This window comes from Barbus barbus (genome assembly GCF_936440315.1).
Source record: "Barbus barbus genome assembly, chromosome: 8".
Taxonomy (NCBI): Eukaryota; Metazoa; Chordata; class Actinopteri; order Cypriniformes; family Cyprinidae; genus Barbus; species Barbus barbus.
In genome coordinates this window covers 2354879-2378374 of record NC_136736.1, presented here as the reverse complement: position 1 = coordinate 2378374, position 23496 = coordinate 2354879, and the positions used below count along the sequence as shown (strand labels likewise).

At 36.4% G+C, this 23496-nt stretch overlaps 2 protein-coding genes across 13 annotated transcripts in view; one reads left to right on the top strand and one right to left on the bottom strand.

Moving 5' to 3' along the window:
• LOC306874201 (tuberin-like) overlaps positions 1-19441 on the top strand; it is a 50781-nt gene extending 31340 nt beyond the window's left edge. For 6 of the 12 annotated variants that reach the window (XM_079424068.1, XM_079424062.1, XM_079424061.1 and 3 more), the window contains 12 exons: positions 1717-1902; positions 3707-3775; positions 5298-5440; positions 6966-7522; positions 10996-11074; positions 11913-11999; positions 12080-12266; positions 13398-13537; positions 13633-13711; positions 13794-13885; positions 15776-15874; positions 16080-19441. In XM_079424068.1, the coding sequence (XP_079280194.1) occupies positions 1717-1902; positions 3707-3775; positions 5298-5440; positions 6966-7522; positions 10996-11074; positions 11913-11999; positions 12080-12266; positions 13398-13537; positions 13633-13711; positions 13794-13885; positions 15776-15874; positions 16080-16250 (1889 nt within the window). In that variant the 3' untranslated portion in view covers positions 16251-19441. The remainder of the gene's footprint in view (positions 1-1716; positions 1903-3706; positions 3776-5297; positions 5441-6965; positions 7523-10995; positions 11075-11912; positions 12000-12079; positions 12267-13397; positions 13538-13632; positions 13712-13793; positions 13886-15775; positions 15875-16079) is intronic. The other 6 variants (XM_079424066.1, XM_079424059.1, XM_079424065.1 and 3 more) reach the window with 2 other exon arrangements.
• An 86-nt stretch (positions 19442-19527) lies between these two features.
• LOC306874200 (polycystin-1-like) overlaps positions 19528-23496 on the bottom strand; it is a 91980-nt gene continuing 88011 nt past the window's right edge. Inside the window, exons 46-48 of the mRNA XM_079424056.1 lie at positions 22661-22795; positions 21252-21572; positions 19528-20684 (exon numbers count right to left, since the gene is read on the bottom strand). Coding sequence (XP_079280182.1) covers positions 19530-20684; positions 21252-21572; positions 22661-22795 — 1611 coding nt within the window. The 3' untranslated portion in view covers positions 19528-19529. The remainder of the gene's footprint in view (positions 20685-21251; positions 21573-22660; positions 22796-23496) is intronic.

Sequence of the window (23496 nt, the reverse complement as noted above, 5' to 3'; positions counted from 1 at the left end):
TCACAGCGTTGCTGTTGTGGGTTTATTCCTTTCTGTGTTTGTCTGTCACTTTTTGTGTCTTTCTTTCACGAGTCAGTTTTATAGCGCTATTTCTGTTTTATTTTTCTTCTCTGGATCTTTTTTGTAATCTCTCTCTTTTGCTGTCTTTTCAGTTCGGTTCAGTTTATATGATGAGAAAACGGTCAAAAGTCAAATAATAGGCTACTAATTAAGTATTCAAGTTAATCAAGTAATCAATAGTGTAAAATAAAAATATGGTTAAATAAAATGTATGTTTATTGTACATTTTATATATTTTATCAATGCATTTATATAAATGTAATATATAATATATTTAATTAATATATTTACAGTATATAACATTTATATAACATGTAAAATAAATTAAAATAATTATTGATTTTTAATGTCTATTTCACTTTCTTTTATGTAAAGCACTTTGAATTACCACTGTGTATGAAATGTGCTATATAAATAAACTTGCCTTGCCTTACTTATTTATATTTTGTAAATGTACATGCATATAAAATATAATATAATTTTAATTGTATTAAAAATAAATAAATTCCAATACACTCTCAGAAGAAGGTACAAAAGCTGTCTTCTCAAAAAGTAAATTTTTGTACTCTTTAGGTATCAATATGTTCTCTTTAGGTACTGACGTGTACCTTTTAAGGTACAATATTGACCTTTTAGGTACAAAGATGTATCTCTTTTTTTCTGAGATTGTATGCTAGTATTTTATATCGGTTGCACTTTATTTTACTTTATCATAAGAAAGTACTGATAATATAAGTTAACTACATGGGGTAGGGTTAGGTTCAGGGTTAGTACCTAGTTATTACCTAGTTATTGTAATTACTATAATAAGTATATAGTATTTCCAGGAGTAACAGGACTGTAAAATAAAGTGCTACCTTTATTTCTTTATTTTTTAAAAATAATGCAACTAAACAAGTAAAGGTCATTGCACACCGAGTCTGAAATTTTCATCTGAACTTTTCGCACATTAAAAAATAAATATGACCGTTTACACACTGCCTCCAAAACCTTCGTCTGTCATAAAAAAATTCAGATCAGGTTTGATTTTTCTGCGTTTTGCAATCCGTAGCAAGCATTTTGATAGGAAAGGATGACAAATACGGTTCATCGCAATTTCAAAATACGTTTAAACCCTCGCTACTGAGTTTACACACACATCGATGTCCACATATTCAAGAAATTACAGTGGCTATAGCATTTCTGTTGTAAAGAAAGTTGTTGTTAGATCACACTGTAAAGTGTGTAAACAGTTTTTTATGCGTAATATACAATAGCTCTTGTTTACAATACATTATGTATTCTAGGTTTTGTTCAATAAAAAAAAAAATCTTTATTTGAACTAATTATTATTGCCTCATTGCTATTATATATGTATTTAAAGTAATTTTAAAGGCTGTTGTTTGCATAGGTCTATTGTTATTACTAAACACATAATTATAATTATCCGATTAATTGAGCAATTACTCGATCGCCAAAATAATCGTTAGTTTAACAACTGTAATATGTCACCATGTGATGTTTTGAAGATACACCTAAGGAAATAGTTTCTGAAAGTACTATTGTTGATCTAAGAAGAGTATTTTCTATAATAGACTATTTATATTTTTATACTTTGATTAGTTTGAGTCATCTATCATGATTTAAAGCGTGCATCCTCTATAAATCTGCTCTCAGGTAACACCAGCTGGCTGATGTGTCTGGAGAACCCGCCGAGCCCCTTCTCGTCTGAGCTGGGGAACATCCCGCTGCAGGAGCTGTCCAGTGTGCTGATGGCCATGGACGGGGTGAAGGAGCCTCAGAGCGAGACCCCCGTGCCCCAGCCACAGGGCAGGCCCTGCCCCATCCAGCGCTCCAACACCGGTGAGCTGCCGTCTCTCAAAGCAACACTGTTTCAGCATATTTTTCTGGAGCTGGAATGGAGTTTATAGAGTAGATATGTTGCGAGCTGTGCAGCTGAGTCTGAGAATAGCATACTACTGTGCTATACGACACTGTTTATGCCTTTCTGTAGCATGTGTACTGTGCACAGAATATTTCCTGCAAATGCAGTATTTCTTTTGTATGCACAGAATGTCCAGATATATTTTAATTTTAGTTAAGGTTTTAAATTTTTAAACAAACAAATTTAGTTGTTTTCTCAATTTTATTAGTTAATTGCTTAAAATAAATGAAAATGAGAAATTTTGCCTAGAAAATAAATAAATAATAATAATTAAAAAATGTATTTAAAAAAAATTATATATATATATATGATAACCCTGAATAACATTAATTATCTTATTTTAGATTTTATATAACCATTATTATTATTCACAAATTATTTTCCAAAAGTTGAGACATTTTTACTCAATCAGGCATATTAAATATGCCAAATAATTATAATTATGTGCAAGATCATATCTGGATGTCATTAGCTGAATAAAACAAGCTAAATGTAGTATGCAGGTATGTTATTCCAAATTAAGAAATAAAAAGGCTCAATTAAGAATAGAATTCTGCGTTTACTATTATATTGCAGAAATAGTAAAACTAGTATGCTATTTCACATTCAGCCATATGTGACCCTGGAGCACAAAACCAGTCTTAAGCCGCTGGGGTATATTTGTAGCAATAGCCAACAATACATTGTTTGGGTCAAAATAGATTTTTTTTTATGCCAAAAATCATTAGGACATTAAGTAAAGATCATGTTCCATGAAGATATTTTGTAAATTTCCTGCTGTAAATATATCACAACTTAATTTTTGATTAGTAATATGCATTGCTAAGAACAACTTTAAAGGCGATTTTCTCAATATTCAGATTTATTTGCACCCTCAGATTCCAGATTTTCAAATAGTTGCATCTCAGCCAAATATTGTCCGATCCTAACAAACCATACATCAACGGAAAGCTTATTTATTCAGCTTATATAAATCTCAATTTCAAAAAAAATTTTGGTTTTGTTTTTGGTTTTGTGGTCCCGGGTCACATATTGTGTACTGCCTATTATAGATACTGTGTGTTGCCTAGAATTTTTTTAAACAGTATGTAACAGCACTGTGGTATAAAGTGTGCAGCATGCAGTATGCAAGTATTCTATTTCATTCCAAAGAGCCAAAACTTTCCTTTCTGGTGAGGAAATGACGTCACACGTTGGGAACATTCTTTTGTGTAATATTTTTTTTTAATCTGTCTGTTTATTTATTTATTTATATAAAGCTGTTTATCCAACTCTTGCAGTTTTATATAAACCAAACTGCTGAAAACGTTGTTTATACATATATTTATTAATTATTTTATATTTATTTATTTATTTCTATTTCTTATATACACTGGCCTGCTGAAAACATATTTATGTATTGTTTGTTTTACAGACTCTTACTATTTTACATGAATATGCCTGCTGAAAGCATAATCGTTGAAACTTAATTCAGCAGAATCACAAGTGTTTCAGTGATTTATTCCTCTTAATGACCATTTCACCTCCCTCTGACATTGTGCATAAAAGCATTTGTCATCCACAGCGGAGTATTTTTAATTGCAGACCTGTTTGAAGGCGTCTCTCAATGCATCTGTCCCTTTGTCAGCCTGACTCTCTTTGACTGTTTCTGTGTTTCCTCTGGGTCCATGCGGTGTTGATGGCTTGGCCTTTGTTGGTTTTTGTCGGGGTTTGTTGCTGCAGTGGGCGCTCTGGGCTCTCTCTGCTCCCCTGAAACGCCCGGCAGGTTACACAGGAGTATATCGTGGGCAGGTAGATATGTCTGCTGCGTGTGTATATGTGGCCTCGAGCACGTACACGCGCCGCTCTAGCGTGTTTCTGTAGCTTCCTGTCTTCATTAACAGTCAACAATCCAGAACAAACCAACTAATCAGCGGTCGACTCAACCAGTCTCTACACAGAACCAGTGATGGCACTGATTCAGGACGCTCCTCCTCCTTTTCCTGGAGCTCTTTTCACTTGCCTTTGCTCTTTTTCTTGCGTCCGTGAATTTGACATGAAAGGCATCTTTTCTCTTGTGGCTGAAAGTATTTCAGTCATTCTATATAAACCAAGAATGTAGTTGACATAACTTGTCTGTTAACTTGTTTTTATTCAATATTTTAGGTTAAAATGTACATGGATGTGCAAGGAAAAGTGTATTTTTATAGGTGATTTTGTCAAATCAACTTTAGTGTAATAAATGAATTTATGAAGTACAAACATTTTCATGTAGTTTTGCAATCAATAATAATTAAATTATTTGTCATTGTTATTAATTTTATAGCAATCAATATTTATATTTTACAATGTAACAATATATATTAATAATAAAAGCAGTACTTGCCTTCATACCAGCTCTGTCAGTTACAAAAAAAAATAAAAAAAGAGAGAGTCGTATTTGAATTGCATGATTTGGCAATTAATTAACTGAATTAATCTGTGCATCAATATTTAAAGAATTTTGAAGGATAATAAAAATACAGATGTTCTTAATTTTCTTTTTACGTAATATAAATACAGTACAAATATATAAATATTATTTAGATATTAAAATTTCTTAAATGTCTGAATTTTTTTTATCTATATTACCCAGTCATTCTTACTATTACTTGTCAGATGGAGCTAATATTTTCATTATTAATTCAATTTGATTAAATTATTGTTATTACTATTATCAGTTAGTTTAATAATTGTATGTATTTGCATCAGTATAGCAATTTATATGAATAAAAAGCAATATATACCATCGTGTTAGGGCTGTCAGTTAAAAAAAAATCAACAAAATTAAATGCATGATATTATAATTATATGATATTTAAAGAATTTTGAAGGATAATAAGGCCGATGAGGAAGCTCAGAACAAATATGTAAATATCAAAGGGCTGGAAAATGTTTTTAGCTAGATGTTTTTAGATGTCGGCGTTATTTTGGTACATTTTTCAGAAAGAGAGGGACTTTTAGCTGTGTATGTCTGCGTCTTTTGTCATCTCGTAGGACCCTGCACTAGGATACAGATCTCAAATCTAACACACCATGGATGTCAACTCGCTTTTCCATTTCCCTGGGTCTCTAAAAGCATGTTCTGTAAAGCCTTTCAGTGTCAAATTGAACCTGCTTCAACTCGATCAGCTTGTGTGTGTTTGTGCAGGTTTGATCTTCAGATGGCTCTGCATGTAGGAGAGTTTCTAGACTAATGGCAGATATGGTAGATGCTCCTCTGCTCGTGGATGTAATACAGTGTGTGTGTGTTGTGACAACATTTCCTTTATCATCTCATGCTGCCATCTCACAGATTCGGTTGTGCTGGAAGAAGGTGGACGGAGCAGAGCGGCTTTGTCAGCAGCGGAGTCCAAAGAGCTGGAGGAGTTTGAGGCTGTAGCGTCTGAACCCATCTTCATGAGCCCCACTACAACCCCAGCCGGCTTACTGAGCAGAGTGAGGGAATCCACACCAAACACCTTCAACACTCAACAATAATCAGTGTTGGGGAAAAGTAAAAGTAATGCATTACAATATTGCGGTACTCCATAATAAAGTATGTAATTGCGTTACTAACTTTTTCTGGAAAGTAATGCATTACGTCACTTTTTGTCACCTGGGCTGGGCTTATTTGTTTCATAATAATAAGACCCAAAGGTTATATTTTTTGCAGTTCTAAAGGCCTTTTCACACTAAAAGTGAAATTAATAAGCCGCAGGCTGAAGGACGTGCCTCTGCACCTCACTCCCAATTTCCCTCAGCACAGGGACATATTTCCATATTTTCACATGTACACTATATCTTCATATCATATGATAGATCTCCTCATTCTGAACAACTTTGCCTCTAGGATCACTGCTGTCACTCCAACTGTTCTTTAAATATTTGAAATGATTTTAAACAACAAACCTTAGGTTTTTAACTCCAAATCAATCAAATCAGTGCAGCACTGTTTTCTAGACTCTCTAGGTCAATAATTATCAAAAAAAAATTTAATATTTGCATTTGGACAACTACAAACCGGTCATTTTATAATATGTTCTTTACATGGGGTACCCAAAGGCCTAAAATCCTAAAAGAAAGCCCTCAACTTCTCTCAAAACTGTGTAAAATGGTGCATAATTTCATTCTAAACAAGCATGCAACATTTAAGAGAGATTGGGCCAAAAATAACACTATAATAGTTATAAAGGTTAAAACAGAGTGTTATATGAGAAATTCCAATTTATAACAACTAGATGGCCACGGAAGACCACTAATAGGCTTATTAAACACTAAAACAGTACTGTTTATAGGTTTTCTTATGGAGATATTGTAAAATCATTTAAAAGCACATTTAATTCAAGTTTACCATTTTGTTCATTCAGATATGTCAGTTTTTACAATTTTGCCATATGATCGCAGAGAAACCTGAAAATGACACACGCTCTTAAAACCAGAAGACCTGCAATAAGTTTTGTCACCTATCACTTTTCAAATATCTATATGTGCAACAAAATGTGTGTGCATGTATGTATGTATGTCTGTGTGTGTGTGTGTGTGTGTAAATATGCTTATAGAGTATTAATATACTAGTATCATTTAATTTCAGTGTTTGTGTGTGTGTGTGTGTGTGTGTGTGTGTGTCTGTGAGCCTATTCTCCATTTTGGATGTGTTTAACTGTCAGATATACATTCAGGTTGACCAAGACCACCTTAAGTGCTTGAACCCCGGTAATCGCTGCTTGCGGCTATATTTATTATTATTATTATCATGTAATTAATGCTTATGTCATTAAAAACAACATATATAAATTATATAACAACAAAAATAAAATTTGGAAATAATAATAATAATTTTATTATTACCTGATATAATTCTCAATACTGGTAGTGATAGACTAATATATCAGCCAGGCCAATTAACCTGCCAGTATATTTATTTTATTGGCATTGATAAACCACAGACTGATTCATGTCATTTCTTTCTTCTCTCCTCAAGTCCTCATCAACCTCTAGTCAGGACGATGAGAAGTCGACTCTGGAGGAGGTGAGTGAGGGCGGTATCCCCATCGATCAGCTTCCGCCGGCCCTCTCCACGCCGGGTCTACAAGAGAGTGACCTGCCATTATCTCAGGCCACCACCCTGAGCAAATCAAGCTCGTCCCCGGAGCTGCAGACTCTCCCTGAGGCCTTCACCAAGGCTGCGGCCCAGAGCGCCGCCGCCGGAGACCTGCTCAGCTCCAGGATCCCGACGGTCCAGGCCAGCGAGAGAGAGGCCTCGGGTGAAAGCACCTGGCCGGGAGAGAGCGTTATATCAGCGGGCCCGTCCAGCTCCAGCACTAGCATCTCCGTCTCCTCGTCCTCCACCTCCAGGATGAGGCTGGAGTTTCCCACGCCTCAGCCGGGACCCCAGTCTCCCACCGGACACAGACCCCGCGGACACACCATCTCAGTGTCCGCGCCCTCGTCCCGCAGGGAGAGGAAGATGGACCGAGACTCGTACCACAACAGAGGAGGTCCATCCAACGCAGAGAAGAGCTCAGGACTCAGTCCCAGGTAACTTGAAGTCCAAACTCATATTCCTTTATATGCATTAGACAGTTTGTTTTCCATGCAATTACACTGAATGCAAACTAGGGGTGTGCGATATGACGATTTTTGATCGTGGACGATAAAAATGTCTCCACAATCTGCTTTTGAAGAAGTATCGTGCTACAGCGTACATTGTCAAATACAGTTCTGGCGCCTCCGTCTCTATATACTGTACAACACGACATACAGCAGTAGAGTTACTCTGACAGGACACTGCACTTATTCGCGATCGCAAAAGTACATTATTTGCACACAAGCCTTGCTGGTTAAATGTTTAATTCGTGCGCTGGTCTGACGTGTGCTTTTTCTGAGCGCATACACCTGAAGCACACGCACTAAAAAGCCTGTCTAACAGCGCCTGATTACTCAACTAACTTATATTTTGCGCTAATACTGTCAAAACACACAAGGTTTACATACAGACTCAGTTGGTTATCTCTAAAATGAAAGTAAATAGTTAAGAGAGAAACGGATGCGTGCCTGAATATTAGATGCGTGCAGCTCTTAAAGGGACAGGACACTAAACATGCTGTCGACTGTCATTAAAGGGATAGTTCACCCTAAAATTTAATTTCTATCATTATTTACTCACATGTTGTCCCAAACTTCTATTAATTTCTTGTGCTGAACCCAAAATAAGATATTTTGAAGAATGAGGGTAACCAAACAGTTGCTGGTCCACATTGACTTTGATAGGAAAGAAAAATCCTGTGGAAGTCACTGAGGACCAGCAACTGTTTGGTTTTCCACCTTCTTCAAAATAGCATTTATGTTCAGCAGAAGAAAGAAACTCATTCAGGTTTAAAACAACTTGAGTAAATGATGGTATAAAAATAAAACATGACAGAATTGACAGACAGATGACAGAATATTTATTTTGGGGGGGAACTATTCATTTAAAGTTAACAAAACAACAAAACACAAAGAGAAAAATCCCTCCCTATTCTTCACTGAAAAACTTTAATACAGTTGCTTTAGGAATCAGTCTATGTAGTGTTTTATTTTGATATTCATTCAATTTCATTGAATGCTCTGCTAAATACTCCTATTGTAACTGAAAATAAAGCACTGTTTGTTTTATTTGTATATTATGTGTATTTGTAATGTGTATCTTTGTTCTTATTTTTTAATAAGAAAGATAGAATGATGACACAGATTTTTATCTTCGCCCACTTTGGCCTAAATATCTGCCATGAGATAGATAGATAGATATATAGATAGATAGATAGATATATCATCATGTTATACCATACCGAATATCATAGAATTTAGGAATTTTTTCATTAATTTATACAGTTATACATTGCTATTGTGCTATATATATATATATATATATATATATATATATATATATATATATATATATATATATATATATATATATATATATATATAGCACAATAGCAATGTATAACTGTATAAATTAATGAAAAAATTCCTAAATTCTATGATATTCGGTATGGTATAACATGATGATATTATTATTACTTGAAAATTACATTTTATTATACAATAGTAATATATTTCTGTCATAATTTCTTCGTTAAACTAGTCTCTTATTTTGACGAGTTGCCATGAAGGTCTTTCAGTTTTACTTTGTTTCAGTGTGTTTGACAGTAGTTTTTCTCATATGAAACCGATAAAACCTTATAATAGTTAGCCTATTAACAAGCAATGACTGGCTGTTGCCGCATTTATTTCTGCTTTTAGATGAATCCATATGGAGTAAAAATGTCCAGAACTTATCATTATCAGCATAAGTCTTATCACGACTCAATGTGATATGGTTTTAGCGCTCAGTCTGCTCAGTTGTGTAATGGATGGTGGAAAACGTGGCTGTGATTGTTAACGCACCTGTAATGTCTTTGAACAGCATTCATTTGATCCCACTGCACCGAGTGCTCCATTTTCTAGGAAAAGCAAAGCATTATATGGAGAGTAATGATATGGCTGTAACGCCTCATTTTTTCATTGCTGTCATCATCTGTCACCCCTGTTGACATGAAATCATCCTGCCTCCTTCGCTCGCTCGACTCGTCTTGTGAAGTGAGGCTCTTTCTGAGTTGAGCGCTCTCAAACTGTTGCCTTGAATTGGAATTACGTGTAAATTACTGCCATCCGTCTTTGTGAGGTTCAGTGCTGCTGGAGTCACACGATCGATAGACTTGCTATTTAGAGACAGAAGTGCAGGAAAGCCTAGAGAGTTTCCAGAAAGTGTTTCGTCACGGGCTGTATGCGTCTCGTTTAATGGAGTTCAGTCAGACACTAAGAGCTGCTGTCTTTCTTTTTCTCGAAACGCAATGCTTTTTTGCAATTGTGTTTAGACTGCTGTTCGATATGAAGCATGTCTGTTTTGATAAAGCCACAAGTACTTCCTAATAAGGGTTGAGGGTCCCGTCACTCAAAAAACACTTGCTGTTTGAATAGAGGCATAAAAGGAGTAGTTTCTTTAGTGGAACATTGAGTTATGAATGTCCTGGCTTCTGTTTTCCATGCGGTAAAGGTGGATGTGGACAGGGGCTGTCAAAAAGCACAGTAAAACTGTCATGTGTTTCTTTATTTAACAGAAATCAAACACTTATTCAGAAAGTGTTCCCCTTTACCGTAGCTACGTTTAATGCATATATACACAGTGCTGCTGGAAAGTTTGTGAACCCTTTAGAATTTTCTATATTTCTGCATAAATATGACTTTCCATTTGATGTATTGTTTGTTAGGATTGGACCATATTTGGCCGAGATACAACTATTTGAAAATCTGGAATCGCCTTTAAAGTTGTCCAAATGAAGTCCTTTCCAATGCATATTACTAATCAAAAATGTTTAAATATATTTACGGCAAGAAAATGTGAAATGTACAAAATATCTTCATGGAACATGATGTTTACTTAATATCCTAATGATTTTTGGCATAAAAGAAAAATTGATAATTTTGACCCATACAATGTATTTTTGGCTATTTCTACAAATATACCCCACAGCGACTTAAGACTGGTTTTGTGCTCCAGGGTCACGTGTGTTCGTGTGTATAAACAGATTCCATATGTGGCTGATCATAAATATGAAATGTAAATCTGTCTGGCATCATTATTGAGATGTTTTCTACCCTTCTGGTTACTTTATATGTTTAAATATGTCTGACATTGTTAAGGCAAGATTTATGTTAAGTCTGGAGTTCTATCCTCATTTGCACATTTGTGCTGGGCCAGATTTAATGGGTCTCATGAGGTCTGGAGAGAGTTTTGGGACACTTCTCCCGATCGAGCGCTTATCCTCTCCAAACTTCTTCACCTGTAGCTTTGATATTTTCCCGTGTGATTAGGTAAGTTGCATGTAGGCAGATGAAAGCTGTGTGGGACTTTAAAGGCATTAAATGTAGTGTGCACTTATGTTGGAGTGGAGGTTCAGTCTGACCTTTGCTCCTCTTTCTGTCGGCAGCTTCGTCTTCCTGCAGCTCTATCACTCTCCGTTCTTTGGCAATGAAGCCAACAAACCCCTCCTGCTGCCCAAATCTCAGGTGAGGAGACGGTCTCTCTTATAATTGGGCAATTCTTGTATATACATTACATGTAATTTCACACCAAATCAAAAAAGGGAAATAAAAAAATGTAAAAATAAATAATAATAATATAAATAATTTTTAAAGGTCTGTTTTTTGACATTTAAATATATAATGCATATTTGTCTTTTTTATTTATTTATATTAAAAAATACCTATTGTTATTTAATATTATTTTATTATTATTTAATATTCTTTCTCTCTGCTACTACTAAGCATATTAATAGTTGTTGTTTTTTATTATTAATTTTTAATAATAATATGCAATGTTAAATATAATTTAACAGTTTAATGTATCCATTATAATAGTATTTGTTATAATTTATGCTGATTTGTTTTAAAATCTGGATAGGGTCAGAGTTATTACCTATAGCTAAAACTAAAACAATTTCATTTTTATTATAAATAAAAAATTATAAAAAAAAAAAAACTTGATAGAAATAACAGCAAAATGCTAAAACTTTAAACCTAAATCAAAACAAATTGTAAAAATAAAAATAAAAATGCTAACAAAAATATATAATGGTACTAAAATATCACTGGATAGGACAGGACTGGATCAGACTGAATTGAAGAATGGCTTTGTATTATAGTAATGAGAACTTAAAGGATTATTATTTATAAAAATCATTTTCTTTTTAAATCCGATTTTCAAAAAAAAATCTATAGAACTAATTTTTAGACTTCATTATATAATTTGGATTTAGATTTTTTTTTTTTTTTTGATTCACCCAATCACTTTCTATAGGCCTCTTCATTGTCGTCATATTAATGTGGTGTGGTCTCGTGTTCACAGCTGATCGATCGTGCCGTTAAAGTCCTGGATCAGATGCCTCCGTATGACACTCATAAGATCGGCGTGGTGTTTGTTGGAGCCGGGCAGGTAGAGTCGTGTTCCTCTGTCCCTTCTGCGGTTTCAGATGTTGTAGGAAGTCTGAATGATTGGCGGTTGTTTATTATCAGGCAAATAACGAGGTGTCGATCCTGTCCAACGAGTACGGCTCCAACCGCTATGCTCAGTTCCTCACGGGCCTGGGAAAGCTCATACACCTGAAGGACTGCGACCCAGACCAGATCTTTCTGGGTGGACTGGATCAGTATGGAGACGACGGAGAGTTCACTTACTGCTGGCACGATGACATCATGCAAGGTCAGGCTAGTCGTGATAAGAAATAGTAATTATTGCTACTCGTAAAAATAACAATCACAATAGCTATCATTTTTCTAAATAATTATTATATTGTTAAATGTTATATTTTTGGCCAAGACCACCTTAAGTGCTTGAACCCTGGTTATTGCTACTTGCAGCTATATTTATTACTGTTATTATTAAGAAATATAATTTTAAATGGTAACGCTTTACAATAAGGATTCATCTGTTAACATTAGTTATCATGAACAGTGAAAAATAAAAAAAAATACTTAAGCATGAAGTGTTAAAAATACTTAATGTACTAACCTCATTTCATATTAATTTCAACATTCACTAATGCATTATTAAAATCCAAAGTTTTATCTGCTAATATTAATTAATGGACCTGAGCTAACATGAAGTTACAATGAATAGTAGTACTTGTATAAATTAACGTTAACAAAGATAAATACTGTAACAAATATATTGTTCATTGTTACTTAATATTAGTTAATGCATTCATTAAATTAATTAAAGTGTCACCTTTAAGTGTAAAAATATAACATTTAACAATATAATAATTATTTATTTTAAATAATTATTATATTGTTAAATGTTATATTTTTTTATATAGAACAAGTTTTATTTTCGTAATAGTAGTAATTTATTATTATCATTATTATTATTATTATAAAGTTCTTAGAAGTAATATACAACCTTTGGCAAAAAAACTAGCAAACAAGATCTCAAGTATGAGGAATATAATTTTAGTCAGTATTTATTTAGTCACTGTTGATTGAGCAACAACTATATAATAGTTAATAAGAATAATAAAGTAGTAGTAGGTGTATTAATTCTTCTTATTTATTATTACTACTATTACTAGTAGCTGTAGTTATTATCATTACTATTTATAACTATTTATTAAACAAAATAATAAGAAAGTTCCTAGAAAAACCCTACCACTTGACTGTGCCTGTGAAGACCTCAAATCTGCTTTATTTAGGCACTTCAGTCAGTGTCGGCTTGGAGTGTTTGAGCTTGAGTTATTATGTGAAGCTCATTACAGCGTCTGAACACTCTTAAGTGTTCATAAAGAGCGATCGGAGCAGGAGGTGAGGCTAACGCAGGTGTTTTTTTCCTCTGCAGCGATTTTCCATATAGCCACTCTGATGCCGAACCGAGAGAGCGACAAGGGCTGCTGCAATAAGAAACGCCACATCGGGAACGACTTTGTGGTGGTGGTTTACAATGACTCCGGAGAGGAGTACAAACTGGGAACGATCAAAGTGTGTGAGAGTCCCCATACAGCTCATTTCCGTTGCTGCCACATTCCTTCAGAAGCATTTTTAAATGATAATATTTTGTTTGTTCACGCGTTTAGGGACAATTTAATTTCGTGGAGGTGCTTATAAAGCCTCTCGACTACGAGAGTAACCTGGTCACGCTGCAGTGCCGGAAAGGTGAAACAAGCTGCTTTGATTCAGATGTGTGTGTGTGTGTGTACGAGTGTGCTCAGTAACGCTGTTACTCCTCCTCTCTCAGATCTGGAGGGTTTGGTTGACACCAGTGTGGCCAAGATCGTTTCTGACCGCAATCTACCGCTGCTCGTGAGACAGATGGCACTCCATGCCAATGTGAGACCCCTTCTTGTCTTTTGTCTCTTTTTCTTTTGTTTCATATGGAAGCCTAATTAATTTAAAACAATTAATTTGTGAGTGGGGCGCAAATTTGTATCTCAAAATTTGGACGTTTTCCCCAAGAGTGTGAGTTCATATCTCGCAGTTCAGTGTTTACATCTCACAATTCAGTTTTTTCCCTCAGAACTCAGTTTATATTTCACATTTATTCGGACTATTTTTTCCCCCCACAATTTTGTTTTTTTCCCCCCTGGGAATTCTGAGGTTCTGAGGTTTTTTTTTTCTCACAATTCCGATTTGTTTTCCTTGTAATTCAGGTGTGTGTGTGTGTCTATATATAATATATACACACACACACACACATATATATATATGTATATATGTATGTGTATGTGTGTGTGTGTATATATATGTACACACACACACACACAGGTGCATCTACAAAAAAATTGAATATCGTGAATTTGTTTTGGTAACGTATTTCAAAAAGTACATGTAAAACTTTCATATTTTCTAGATTCATTAAAGTAAAACATTTAAAAAAATTTTTTTTAAAATTTTGATTAAAATTACACATTGTTTTAATTTTGATGCACCTGTGTGTATGTATATGTGTATATATATATATATATATATATATATATATATATATATATATATATATATATATATATATATATATATATATATATATATATATATATATATATATATATATATATATATATATATCAAATTCCCCTCACAATTCTGTCTTTTTTATGAGTTCTGAGGTTGTTGTTTTTTCTCTGCCTATAAAAAAAAAAAAGTTTATAGGCAGAGAAAAGCCAGAATTAAGAAGCAAGTCAGAATTGTGAGGAAAAAGTCCGAATTGTGAGATAAAAAGTTGCAGTTACCTTTTTATTTATGCCGTTATGTTTTTATTTTATTTTTTATTCCATGGTGGAAACAAGCTTCAAGATCTTTTAGACCTCTGCACTTTTATGTTTTTTGTTTTTCCCCTGCAAAAAAAAAGCCTTTTCTTTTTTCTGTCAGACAACATTGTATGCAATTCATTCACTTAACATTGAGAAAAAGATTTAAAATGCTTAAACCAGAAATGTTGGCTAGGTTAGTTCTAATTTTTTATACTTGAGTGAAAGGTAAAAGTACAACTTTAAATTGCGCTTAAGTATGTTTTGTTTTGGCTTGGAATTTTAATTGAACAAATATTGCTTTCACTTAAGTCACAAAAGCACTAATAAAGACCGTTTCCATAAAACAGAAAAGCGTTTGTGACGTACAGATCTCAGTGCCCGTTGCTCACACCAAGCAGTCTGCTTGGCATAAATATGCAGTTTTTCTGGGTTAGTTCTCTTCCCACCTACTGTGATAAGTGGAGAATATGTAATAAGGCTGTTTGGTGTGAGTCACACACCCACGCTTTCCTCTGAGACCCTCCAAATCACTTCAGGATCCTGGAGAGCGCGGCCCACTGCCTCCGGCTCCAATTAGCAACACATGCCATAAAATGGCCAACAGGTCAGGGGAGGATAAACACAGAACTCGGGTTTCACCCGGGACACGGACTATTTTGGGGTGGATTATTAACTTCTTGTTTCCATGGTTACAAGGGAACTTTAGGAGACAGAAAGTACTTTAGTTTGGGAATTTATGTGCAATCCTGGCACCATGCTGCTATCCTAGATCAAAGTTTATTCCTGTATACGGCACTCACCTTTCACAGTGCAATTAACAACTGACTGATAAAATCTGGTTCAACGCTACACTTTTTTTTTTTTCTTGTTAATTTTACAGCTTCTGTTTTCATTCTTTAAACAGTAATTTCAAATGATGACATTGCATTTGATCCTTTTTAATGGGTGTTATATCTGCTTTCTTGTATAGATGGCATCGCTGGTGCATCAGTGTAGAGCGAACCCATCAGACGCCTACGCTTCAAAATGGCTGGCGAGATTGAGACACATCAAGAGGATCAGGACACGGGTAAAAAAAAGTTTTTTTTTTTAAAGAAATTAATACTTATTCAGCAAGCATGTTCAATTGATAAAAAGTGATAGAAAAAAATTATATTGTTAGAAATATTGTTATACTGAAGAAGAATTAAAAAACGCAACCCCAACGTTTTGTTTGGTAGTGTGTCTATATGCTGGATGAAATATTACATGGAGGATGTTTTCTCCATCAACAGGCTCAGGAGGAAATTCAGTCACGCCCCACTCACGCAATCTCTCTGACCCAAAGCCACGCCCCCATGCAGAATAAACACGCCCACCAGCCCTCCGGCTCTGCTTCGAACCCGGACGCCGGCCAGAGGAAGAGGCTGATGTCCACCGTCGACGATTTCACAGACTTTGTCTAGCAAGAGACCAGTGACGTGTTTTTAACTGAGACCGAGTGACGCTGCGTTCCCATCAGTCCAGACAAACGAATCCATTCCTGAAGGCGGAGCGCAGTGAGGTTTGGTGTTAGTAAGATTTAAACACCTTTAAAACCACCCAACGTGCCACAGGAAGTAAGAGATCCGCTCAGCTTCACTCAACGCTGTGACTGTATGAATGAATTTCACATAGTGCTGCCCCGACTGCTGAAAGATGGATGTAAACGCATGCACTGGCATTATCAGCAGTTGTTTTTAGCAGTATGACTAAATTGCACACGGTTAACACGCTTTCCTGTCTCTGCCCATCTTCATCCACACGTTTCTTTCTCACATCACTTGTTCACACACTCATTTTCTTTTGTTGTTTTTCTCTGAATATATGAAAATGGTCTATATTAACCGTCCAAAGTTTTCCTTGGTTCCTGTTGTTTTCTTTGTGTGATGGTTATTGCTTATCTAATGAGTTTCTAATAGAACAACAGATTCGCAGAACAGCTAGTACAGTAAACCGTATCAGAGGTGTGTGCATGTGTCACTACCAAATAAAACACTGAAATGTGCAAATACTGCTGTTGTTCAGAGTCTATTTTCTTTATTTAATGCAGTTACATCAGAAGTAACAAATAAAATTAAGAGCAATCCCTTAGAAGTCAAAAGATCGTGTTGGGTGGAGACGAGTTTTTAGTTGTGATTTGAAAGACAAGAGAATGGTGAATCAATATCTTGAATTGAAGCCCCACAGGAACCATAGACTCTCAGCTGTCAGACACTTTATTTGACTTTGTCAAGTGCAAAAGCATGTAAAGCGAAGTGCTACAACGTTACAAGTACAACAGCACAATCAACACAAAATGTCTAACCTGCAATCAACATTACTGTACCTTCAGCATTTAATACAAAAAAAATTAAGACTTTACAATATTGCATGCACGTATGTTTTGGCACTTGTGACTGGGCAGACATGATTTTTTTTTTTTTTCTGGCAAAAAGAAATATTTTAGCGGCAGTACTATCCTGCAAAGAACTAGTAAAAAGCCATTATATTTTAAAATGACTGTACTGTGTGTAGTTCTGTTGGAAATAGTGCTTTCATACCTTTTTTGGGTCTTATTTTTTTTATATGCAGCAAAGCATTTGTGTCAAATAATTTGTGCATACTACGATCCATTTTGTGTACTGAAATTTCTGCTCAGGCAAACGAGATTAAAATAATTCAATCAAACTCTAATAAAATATTTACATCAGGGCACACCAATATGTACAGATAAACATGACCTTTCTAAACCTCATCTGAAATGGCCTAAATAAGAACGTTACTGTAGTGGAAGTGACCTTTGACGGAATCAAAACTCCCTGTAGTGGATATTTCTGAGCATAAGCTAATCATCAAATCACTCTCAACTACTCTAATTTCAATATATGAGAGCTTAATACATGTATTGTTTAAAGCGGAAAACAACAAACAAACAAAAATCCTGATTTGGGTTTTTAAAAAGAGGGTCCCTGAGCATCATCACGGTAAACAACAATTTAGTACTTCACAAGAGACATAAAATCAACACATTGTAGAAACAAATACATGGAAATTAATGGCCATTCATATCCTGATGCAGCTTGTGTATAATACTCAGAGAATAGTTCTGGAAAGTTGTATGCAAAGAAATAGTACATACTAGTTTAAATATGGCAAAGCACTAAAGCTTGACATTGAAATAAAGTGCTAAGTTCAAAAGAAACAAGTTAATTTCTTGTTACTCGAGTAGCAAGCTTTGGCAAAATTATACGGAGAGTAATGCTGTTGTAACTATCTCTTATGTTCGTACCAAGCTTATTTTATTACTACTTCAAAACATTTTCCATAACACATTGAAATTAAATCACACCAAAGCCATCACAATCATTCATATTATAACATCAATACAAAGTGCTTTTTAAATTAGATTCAAAACATCTTAGATGGCAGCAACAAACATACTTGCATTTATCATAAGCTGGTTTTTCATTCATTAACAAACTCCTTAATAACAACTACTTAATGCTTTATAGAACATCGCCTTTACCTGCTGGAATAACAAATCCCCATAGAGAATTCTGGGAGTTGTGCTTAAATGAGGGACGTATCTTTTTCTTAATTCTGTCTCAACTTTTTCCTTACTTCATCTAACAGTTCATGTCCTACTATTTCGTTATCCCAAATTTTTGGTCTCCCTTTAAATTCACATTTCATGACATGCTTTCCCTTCTCTCAGTTTTCCCTCTAATTTCATCATCTCTCACTTGCCCTCTGGTCCGTTTCGCTCTGAGAAACCTCTGATTGGAGCTGACATGCAATTATGTCAGAGAATATTTGAAATCCTGAGGATTACTAGTTGTTTAGCACCCTGATGGCCTCTTCAGAAGTATGTTAGTGTGAGTGTATAAGTGTAGGTGGGTAAATTGTACAATTAATATATTTTCTGATATGTTTTTGTGTCTATTTTTCACAACATGCCATTATATTAAGAAGCATGAATTATGCATAAGTACCTCGAAGCATAGCTCTATATTTATGTAATGGCATCAAATATGTACCTGCAATGTGGGTGTGTTTTTATGTCTGTATGTGTGTGAGTTTGTCAGTGTGAGCCCTTTTTGAATAAGCTGTGCCTATTCTGCATCAATGGGCGATACATATACCCATGACCTTAAGATAGCTTCCTTTAACAACACAAAAAAAAGAACATTTCATCAAACATAACTAAAAACATTGTACAACAAATTCCATCAAGCTTTAACCATCCTGCATCAACAGGCATGCTGTTATAGTCCTTCATTGTCTCTTTCAAGAGTTTGTTTTGTTGTTGCGACAGCACAAGTTGTGCTCTTGTCGGTTTCAACCCAGTTGACCACCAGGGTCAAAAGGCTGGACTTGAGGTCACTGCAACTGGGGAAGGAAAAGGGCAACTTGCATCAACTGGAACTTCTTGAGGATGGTAGAAACCATGGTGACCTGCACCCAGTTTCCATAGTAAGGCGTTGCAAATCAAAAGACTTGTGGGTTGGAACTTAAGGCTATGGTGTATTATTTGGTTTTAAGCAACTAGTATTGCTTTCACTCTTCTTGAGGACCTGGTTACAAAACCTGCTGTCACCAGGTCCTCCTTTCTTCATTAAAAGCTGTAACCCTTGAGCTTTAACATTGCTAGAGTTTCTAAGCCTTACAACTTCATACCAAACTCCTGCCTGTACTTGTGCACTGACTTGTGGAACCTTGTGATATCAAGGTTTGGGGTGTCCTGAGATAGGTCTGTCTATGTTGGGGTGCACCTTATTTTTAAGTGGGGGAGGTTTGTGCTTGCGTTTGCGGGTGGGATTTGTAGTAGTGTGTGCAGGGTGCCGGAATACGCTGGAGGGAAGGTTCTTGCTGTTGGTGGGAGAAATCCACTCATGGGAGCGAGGGATCGGTACAGGGGTAGTTATGGCAGAAACAGGAGCAGTTGAGGAAGCAGACTCTGGAGTGGGAACAGGGGTAGGGACGGGTTTGTTGGCACAGCCAGCAACCTCAGAATCCCTTTGGAAATTTGGGTCCACCTTGTTGGAGGTTCCTTTAACTTTATGAAAAGCCTTGTCAGCCTTTTGGCCTCTAGGTTGACTACTGTCCCCCTCAGGTGTACTTGCTTTGGGGGGATCCGAGTCCACCTTGCGAGGGTCTTTCTCAGTCTTGTCAACATCTGCCACCATGGCACTAGGGGCTTCTTGAGTCTTTTGGAGACTATCGGTCCTCTGGGGACTCAAGTCCATCTTATTCAGGCTTGTGGGAAGAACACTTGTGATTTGTGAGAACTTCTCTGATTTTCTTGACCTTCGATCTCTCTTGTGAGGATTTCTCTCGAACACAGGTGCACTTATTACAGTTCTCGGGGGAGATATGCTAGTCTCTGCCACTTGTGTACTCCTGTCTGTCCCCTTGTATCTATGTCTCTTCTGTCCTGCAGACTCCAGACTTCTGTGGCGGCGCACCCCTCTACCCTGTCCTCTACTCTTCCTCAGCAGTCTCTCTAGGCAGCATTCTGTTCGATACAGTTCCTCTGTGGCGTGGGTTGCCCGGTCCAGCTGCAGAAGCAAAGCATCGAATGCTGGGAGGATTCTGCGGAGTGTTGCCTCCATCTCAGCTCTCTCTTTCCAGCCTTGGCCTCCAACTATCACCCCAAGACCTAAAGTGAGGCCTAATCCCAGACCTGGGGCTTCAGCCAAACTGCAAGGGCTGCTGGATGTGGGACGCCAAGAAGCCTCAGATCCTCCATCAATGCTGTCGGGAGTTGGGGGAGCCTCGGGAGTGTCCAGAGGGGGAAGACACAAGGACTTGCAGTCGCTAGTTGAAGAGGAACGTGAAAGAGGGAGCTCCATACCTTCAAACCGCACCTTGTGCCGGAACTGTCAGGGAAGAAAGGGATAATGGGTCAAGAGAAGGTGGTGGTAATTTAAAGGGCAAATGTATGGGATGAAGGAGTAATCTGGAGGACTGGTGACTCAACATACTAGAGTATCGAAGCAAGTAGTTATTTATCCAAAGCAATTTACTGAATACTTTTATAAAGGAAATCGCTGGGAGCAATCTGGGGTAAGGTGCCCAATGGTAACAGCTCATAGCTAGTTCTTTGGAATGTTTGACCAGCAACCATTTACTCGTCCTAAGGTTTAGCCACAATCATTTGTGCTCTGCAAATTGCTTTGGATTAAAATCATATACTAATGTACTACCAATCTATGGAAGGGAAAATGGGATTAGTGGATTATTGAGCTATTCAAGTTTGATTAAAAATGGTGACTAAACAACAAGTGCCTCAGGTAGAATTATCTGTTTGTGATTCCGAAAACCTATGCAGAGTTCATACATACATCAGATACATGCAATAAGACCTAATTCTTGACATACTATGTTGGATGCATTAGACAAAAGGGCAGGGAATCTTGGGTATTATGGAAGTACAGTACACAGACCTCTTTAGCACGGCTTAGACCCATCCACATTTTGAGGCGTCGCAGGAACAACTCCACCATTTCATAGTCCTGCAGGTCAACAGCTGGGCGGTACAGTTCCGCCCTTGCCCGACGATAGTTTCTTAGCAACGCCGAGATCAAAAGCCACAGCAAAACAAGTCGAAGGAGAGTGAAGCTAATGTAGAAGATGAAACAGGAAGCAGTACATGGGGAGGAGCCACTATCCAGTCGCCATGACAACAGTCCACGCCCATTAGAGCCTAGTAACTTCAAGCAAGTAGAGCTAACAGTTCCGTAGCCCTCCATGACAGAGTGGAAAAGCTAGAGGGGAAAGATAGAGCTTGTCTTAATATTTTGCTAAACTTAATACTATTCTGGACTGAATCCAGAAAATAAATATTAAAGTTATTGATCAGAACAGACTGCTTTTAAGAGATATAAAATGTTCACTAATGGCTCATAATTGACCCATTACATATTCTAGTTGAGTGAGGGAGATAATTTAACAGCCTCTTGCATCCGCTTCACCATTGTTTTTTTTTTTTTGGCACTTTATGTAAACAGCCTAGAATTTCTTGGAATTTTAATTTAATAATTCAGGAGGAAGGAAGTGTGGTGTGTTCAGATCCAAGCACAAACATGCATATACAAATGAGTACACAGGCACAGACAACTGAACCACAATGCGGTTACCAGTGTATTGTTAAGAAGTTGCTAGGGCACTGTTATGTGGTTGTTAAAGTGATGGTTGCTTACTGGCCCAAGTCAAAAAAGCCCACCCCCAAACCTCTATAATATTCTGGTCTATGGGATTTTGCACCTGCTTTAAAAATTAAAAGCACAACTCTCCTTAACAAGCCACATGATCTGAGACCAAATGGTGTGGAAGAAGCTATGCCCTGATGTTTAATACATTAGTTTTGTGTGTGTGCTCAAATCCCTCTGTATGAGTAACGGCGATGCTTGGCTTAACAAACATCTAATAACAATACCCAGTTTATGCAGCTGGGTAATACACAAGGTCACTTCAGCATGTCAAGTTTTACCTCCCTATGTAGGAAATTTGTAATTCAGGCAGATTCAAGGTCCTCGTACACTCAGTTTTGTACATAGTTAAAAGACACGAACATTCAGTTCAGATAAATCATAGGCTGACGTCAAGGATATGTGCTGCTTTTATGAACTCACATCCTTAATGCATCTAATAAATGTCTTTAATTATACTTGATTCCTCTGCATTAGTAGGAAATCTGTTGATGCGCATAGGTCACCGGTATAATCATGACAAAATGCATTATTCATTTTCCAGAAAAAACACTGGCAGGTTTGTGTTTACCAAGGAACTATGAGTCCATGTGGTTTAAATCATTTTGCAGATGGTGTGCATCAGTGTGTGTGTGTGTACTAACCAGGTGTCCAGTGTGTGAGAATGCCAACAGGAACACGAGTAGAGTGACTGCAACTGTCAGCAGCTCCCAGAAAGATCTCCTTAGCGTTCTCCCGAAAACCCCCCATTCTCTCATGAAACGCAGCTGGTGTGATGCCTAAAAAGAGAGAAATGAGTGACAAATAATGCTTCGCCGGTTTGTATTTTCATGTCATTAATTATTGCAGAATTATTTAAGATTTTTTGACTGTAGCAAAGCATAAAAATACTAGGGCTAAGGAAATAAATCATTGCATTGTGAATCGAGAAATTCTGCATCGATTCTAAAATTTTCCGAATGTATCTTTATTCTCTCTGGAATCAATTCTGAGCTTAGTTTTTAACAGCAGATGGCACTGCATGCTTTAGAAACAGCCGTGAGTTGTTCTGAGTCGTTACACACACTTGAACCTAAAATAATCATTCATAAAGTTTGAAGCAAATTACAAGGGTTTTTACAGTGAGCTGTGTCTCGTGTCATAAAAGCATTCTGAGCCGAGGTAAAATTACATGACTCAGCTAAACGCACAAGTGTTCTTCAGCGCTCTTCATGAGCATTTGAGCGTGCGGATAATTTCCGGAAATGTACAAAAATTCCCAGAAGATTAAAAAAAATCCTAGAAATTTCTGTAATATTTCTGAACTTTTTCACCTTTTTGCTACCCTAATCGCAATGCATCGATTTATCATGACAGCCCTAAAAAAAACACCATAATATGTTTGCAGACATTTAGGAGACCTGCTCAATTCACATAGGCCTACTTGTTTTGCTGAAAAACAATGCAAAAGCCAATTTCTTTGAAATGTGCAATACGTGTC